Below are 6,088 nucleotides of genomic sequence, written 5' to 3' on the forward strand. Positions count from 1 at the left end.
CAAGAATTTGACGGTAATTTGCCTCATCCTGATAAGAGCTCCAGTCCCAGAACAGGACATTACCTCCTCCATGATTTACTGTAGGAATGCTGTTATTTGGATGGTGAGCTGTATTGGATTTCCGTCACATATATTGTTTGGTGTTGAGGCCAAATAATTCACTTTTAGTCTCATCTGCCTCAGAATCTTCAGGATGTGTTTTGGCAAAGCTCAGTCGTGACTGCATGTGGCTTTTCTTGAGGAGTGGCTTTTTACTTGCAGCCCTCCCATACAAGCAACATCTGTGGAGAATTTGTGATATTGTTGTCACATGCACACATTAACCACTCTTTCTTATAAATTCCTGCAACTGCTTCAGAGCTGCTGTAGGCCTCTTGCGAGCCTCTCTGACCAGTTTCCTCCTGACTCTTTCATCCAGTTTGGAGTGACGTCCTGATCCAGGGAGGGTCTGTGTTGTACCACTTCTTTATAATAGACTTCACTGTGCTTCTAGGCATTGATCAAGTTTTTGCATTTTTTTTTCAATCCATCTCCTGACTTGTGCCTGCTGTGTTTGCTTCAGTTGCAGTACCAGGAAAGCTCTTTTCATGCTGACCACAGCTCATCACAGTTGAAAGTCAAATGGCTTTTTGTGCCATTGAGAAAGTGATTGACCTGATTGACCTTACAAGTCATTTTTAGGATGGTTTTTTTTTCATCTCAGTGATTCTGGTTTTTTTTTTTTTCTGACATGGTGTTATATCTTTCACTTGGATGTTATACAGCTGGATAAAACGAAAACTGTCCGTCTTCATTTCAGGTTGCGAAGCAACAAAATGCGATTATTTTAAAGAGGGTGATTCTTTTCTATACCCACTGTATATTTCTATGAGAGATGCCTGGAAAACAACACAACTTCCCAAATTCATTTAAATGATGTTCAATGAAGGTTTTGTTCTTGAAGGCCATTTTAATATTTGGAATTGTTATTTCTGTATTTCTAAGAATTTCTCAGGCTACGTTGTTGCCAGACAGCATAGAGTAAAAATAGCATTCATAGCAGTGAAACCGTTACTAAGAATGAGGATGTTAAAATATGTTGTTGTCTACAGTTATGATGTCTGACATCACATGCTCATCATATGCGTGCTATACTCTAAGGCATTTGTACAGTTTGCGATTTAAGTACTGACAGAGGAAAGAGAGGGAGGGGTAAGCTAAATAAACACAACTACTGATCTCTATTTATCTCTTTCAACTAACGTGGTCTCTCAGGGGAGGCCTCAGATGCAAATGTGTGTGTGTCTGCAGTAGATGGGCTGACTGTATGTCATCAAATATATTTGAGTGAGAGAAAAAATATATTTAAGTATGCTGAGGTCACACAAAATGTAAGTACAAACATATATATTTTACTTTAAATTGATTTTTTTTTTCCTTTACCAAACAGTAGACATTGCTCTGATGTATAGTGGTAAATTTTGGTAACTTTTGTTGAACTATCTTTAAAAGTATTTTCATATTTTGACATTCAAAATGATTAGATTTGTTTAATTGATAACATAAGGGTAAGCGGTCACTGTTGATTAAATATTTCAATATTATTATAATTTTTTTTTGTGTGTGTGTTTGTGTGTGTTTGTGTGATAAGTGCATTTGTCAGTGCCTGTCTAGTAACAGTATACTAATGGATACATTACTGATTAAGTGAAGTGTAAACCACCAAACTGTGATGAAATCATTATCATGTTTGACTCATGTGGGTGAGCTTGAAAATGTTTTCTTATTTTAAGTAGCACCCAGTATGATGCCTTTCTGGACCTTTCTGGTTTTCTTCTGGACTATAACTAAACTCCGAGTAGAGAACTGGGGAGACTGACTGCAGTGAATATAGGTGTGATTACAAGGAACAAATAGATTGATTTTATAAAATATAAATAAATGAACACTGATTAAGAAGATGATTCAATTTCATTTTTAAGGATGGGTTGTGCTAGTAGTGACCAGAAACATCACAAAGACTCTAAAGAGCATGACCATAATAATTCAGCAAACTCTAACACATCTCATGTAGGTATTGCCTTTATTATAATTTTTTATGACTAACTGAATTTTATTGAGAAAATTGTTTTTAATTTGTTTCACTTTTACTGAGCTTCACAGTTACAAACAAGACCATTTTCAGTTTAACTGTGTTGTATTTGTTAAATATTACTACAGTTTATATTACTACAAATGTATACATTTCTATTACAAGTTATCATTAAAAAACATTAATGAATAAGTAAATTAATTACTTTGTTTACAGTTGAAAAGAGATCACAGGAAGCAAAACAATCAAGGTAATGCATTTTAGTCTTTGGCATGTCATGGAATTCAATAAAGCGTTTTTCTTTCTAAAATAATTTTGAATACATTATATTAATAAAGCTGCTGGGTGCAGATCTTGTGTTCTTAATGAAAATAAGAAAATAAAACACCAGAAACTGTCATGTGATTGTTCAAATGTTATGTGACTGAAGAAAATGTTACAGATGGAAGATATTTTAATGTTTAGTTGAACTGCGTATTTGAACATATTTAACTTTCTTTTCAGATGAAGACATTGTTATTGCTCAATATGACTTCCAGCCTGCTAGTGACAGTGATCTTCAGTTCAAAAAAGGTGACAGACTCAAGATTATTAATGAGTAAGTGAACAATACAGATACTTTTTTTTGGTATAAAATTAAAATACAGCAAAGGCTTCCAGCATATTATACGGCATAACCTTTATATTAAAGGTTTACAGTTAATCAAAAGACTAAATGAGTAAGAACTTTGTTAGCTTAATAAAGTGTGAATGGCATAGTAGGCAAAGTTTTAGGCTAGTAACCAAAATGACCATCCAGTAAAGATATCAGACCGTTTTGTTCATGTTATTCCAGGTGGATCGTCTTTATATTGATTATACGGTTTAAATTTGCTAAATGTAAACGTCAGCTAAAATAATATTTTTAAAAAAAGAACACACAAATAATGCAATAAAAAAAGGTTAAACAGCCAAATAATTACAATAGCTAACTTGTCCCATGTTTTTCTCAGCAATGGTGAATGGTGGTTGGCGAAGTCCTTGATCACTGGTTATGAGGGATATATTCCGTCTGCGTATGTGGCAAGAGTATACACACTGGAGGTGGAGAGGTACAATAGTAACAAATACTACTGAAATATGGATATGTTTCAGCAATAGCGCACGGGAAAGAGCGTCGTTCTGAACAACAGCACTGCTGTATTTTGGCCGTAGGCACCAAATTTTCCACTGCTGTTATACTGTAATAACATCAACGCTCTTGGAATATCACTCTGGACTAAATCTTCTAATCTGCAAATTTAAACTGTGAAGAATGATATTATAAAAGCTCTGTTTTCTGTTTCAGATGGTTTTTCAAGGATTTGAGTCGCAGGGACACAGAGCGTCTTCTGCTGGCACCAGGAAACAAACCTGGCTCATTTCTTGTGAGAGAAAGTGAAACAACCAAAGGTCAGATGCCAATAAATTTAATTCCCTTTGTTTTCACGTGATCACTAAATGCAATTACATCAGCAGTTCACTTCTTAGGGCCCATAAGCACAAAAGTGCATAACATTTAAATCGTTTCATTGCTACAGTACTGAGTATCACTATCTTTTCTCGACATAATGTAGCGCAGCAAGAATTCTATATAGAGCATTAGTTCAGTTTCTACCATAAAATGAAAGAAATACTAAAGAAATTACTTAATGTAGTCAGTATAATATACTATCATGGTATTTTCAGATGTCAAGGTTCTTGTTTTACCTCAGACCACTTAAACTAAATGAATATTTAAAGGAGCACTGGCTAAACAGCGTCAAAATTTTGTTACTTTTATTTATTTTTGATCAAATCTTTCTCTGATAAAGTGTGCATATTTGAATTTCACATCATGCAGAGAGCTGAAAGAGCAAATAAATGTTAACCTATGTACTGAGTTCTGTGCTTTGCTCTGAGTGGAGATATTAATAGCCTTCTTATTTTATTTGTCTACTTGTAGAGCAGTGGGAAATGCAGAAACAAGTCTTCACTGGAATTTTCTTATTTTTATGCAGATTATAGATAGAATGCTTTAGATAGATACTTATAGCAACTGAGATTTCTTAAGTTTTCATTGTGCCTTATTTGCATTAAAAGTTGTTAAATATGTATATGTGTATATGTATAAATTAAGAAATATAAACTTAATTTCAAGGTAAAATAAGTTTATTTTTATTACCACAATAGCAGACTTTTTTTGTTTTAAGAGCAAAGTTACTTCATTTTGAAACAGAAAATTATACTTGTTACATTACGATATTTTGCTTCTCAAGTTATTTTATCTTGATGAAGGTTTAGATATTTGTACTGGAAAATAAGACAAAAAATACTATGTGTTTCACAAGCACTGTAAAATCAGTAAATACATTAAAATAAAAATAAGTTATTACAGTATTTAAGGTGCTGTAAGCAATGTCTTAAACTCTTCAAAGACAAGCAAACTTGATGTGAGAAATCCTGAACATGCGAAATTATTCAAAGATTATTCAGAGATTTCTCCTAAAGGCATCGTATGTTTCCCTGATTATTTTCATCTTTTTACAGAGCCTAGGGTGACAGGTCTTAGCTCTCGCTATTGCAGTGATACCTGTCAGATCGCAGTGACATTAAATGTGCGCTATTTCAAAAACTTTGGCTGGTTGTGATTCTGTTATTCCTAAAAATAACAACACCCTGATCAGCTCTGTTATTTAACTGCTGTTTCTGATCCTCTGCAGGTGCTTTCTCTCTGTCTATAAGAGACTCCACCCCAGAGCAATGTGATGTAGTCAAGCATTATAAGATCCGAGCCCTTGATAATGGTGGTTACTACATCTCTCCCTCCACAACATTTCCTTCTCTTCAAGAACTAATAAAGTATTACTCCAGTAAGTACTTGGAGCAAAGACTGTTGCTGAACCAAGGATCCTTTCTGTTTCTTCTACTGTATACTTTCTGTGGTCTAGCTGTGAGAACTTGACAAACTGTTGCTTTAACCACCAGAAAAATAGGTCAGCTTCAGTCTCAGTTCGTATTCCGCAACCTTGCTCCATTTTGGTTGGTTGTGTCTTTTAATAGAACGATTTACAAGTAGCAAAAACCTTTTTCTACATTTTGGTTTGGGCACATTGTGTGCTTTCCTCCAGACAGAATCAAAACCAGTAAACTTGGTTTGATTTCAGACAGCTTGGTAGATGCTAGTCTTGTTTAATTAGATATTTCTACTAGGTTTGCGACTCTGCATTCTTACTTCCTTTTGAACATTCTTGCTCTTTTCCCAAACTTCTTTATTGCACATATAGGGACAGATGATGGTTTGTGTCAGAAGCTAGGAAGTCCCTGTAAAACTGGTTCCCCTCAGAGACCCTGGGCTCAAGATGAGTGGGAGATTCCCAGAGAGACTCTGAAGATGGTGAAAAAACTTGGTGCTGGCCAGTTTGGAGAAGTATGGATGGGTAAGAAGCAGAAGAAAATTTAGTCGCGCAATGTTGCCCTTGGGTGACAAATCTTTATTCTTTCTTTGCAAGCATATAATTGCAGTGAAGCTAAAATTATGAGGCGATGACTCTGAATGAAACAATACAAATTCCCTTTCTGGTCACACTAATCCCAGTTGGTCATTTTAAAATCTTTTTCTGGCATGGTACAAATTATTGAAGGATACATATTTTTTATATACTTCAAAAACACTCTAATAAACTTAAATTATATTGTTGTCCAGAAACAATATGATTCAAGTTTATTAGAGAGTGTTCTTAATTTTTAAATATGTAGAGTCATATACATTATTTCGATTTAAATGTGAATCAAGGTGTAACCTACAGTAGGAGTCAATTTTATTATGGTTTAATATTCTGATCTCAAAAACTGAAAGTCTTTCAATATAATTTCTTTTCATTGTTGCAGTGTTGCCTTGATGTGACATACATAAAATATTTTTTTCAAAATGTAATTAAAACATTTTAATCAGATACTAAATTTAATCAAAGATTTTATAAAAATGAATATGTCCTTGTATTTATCTCACTTCAGCGT

At 34.1% G+C, this 6,088-nt stretch overlaps 1 protein-coding gene across 2 annotated transcripts; it reads left to right on the forward strand.

Moving 5' to 3' along the window:
- Positions 1 to 507: 507 nt before the first annotated feature.
- LOC109069150 (tyrosine-protein kinase HCK-like) lies at positions 508 to 5,546 on the forward strand. 2 transcript variants are annotated; one of them, XM_042754280.1, is made up of 9 exons: positions 508 to 1,370; positions 1,773 to 1,873; positions 1,962 to 2,049; positions 2,288 to 2,321; positions 2,576 to 2,669; positions 3,064 to 3,162; positions 3,399 to 3,502; positions 4,792 to 4,941; positions 5,356 to 5,546. In XM_042754280.1, the coding sequence occupies exons 3-9, from the start codon at positions 1,963 to 1,965 to the stop codon at positions 5,529 to 5,531; spliced, it is 744 nt and encodes a 247-aa protein (XP_042610214.1). In that variant the 5' UTR covers positions 508 to 1,370; positions 1,773 to 1,873; position 1,962; the 3' UTR covers positions 5,532 to 5,546. The 2 variants fall into 2 exon arrangements, with proteins under 2 accessions (XP_042610214.1, XP_042610215.1); XM_042754281.1 differs by having other exon boundaries at positions 1,776 to 1,873.
- The last annotated feature ends 542 nt before the right edge of the window (positions 5,547 to 6,088 follow it).

Source organism: Cyprinus carpio, unplaced genomic scaffold (assembly GCF_018340385.1).
Source record: "Cyprinus carpio isolate SPL01 unplaced genomic scaffold, ASM1834038v1 S000006482, whole genome shotgun sequence".
Classification (NCBI taxonomy): domain Eukaryota; kingdom Metazoa; phylum Chordata; class Actinopteri; order Cypriniformes; family Cyprinidae; genus Cyprinus; species Cyprinus carpio.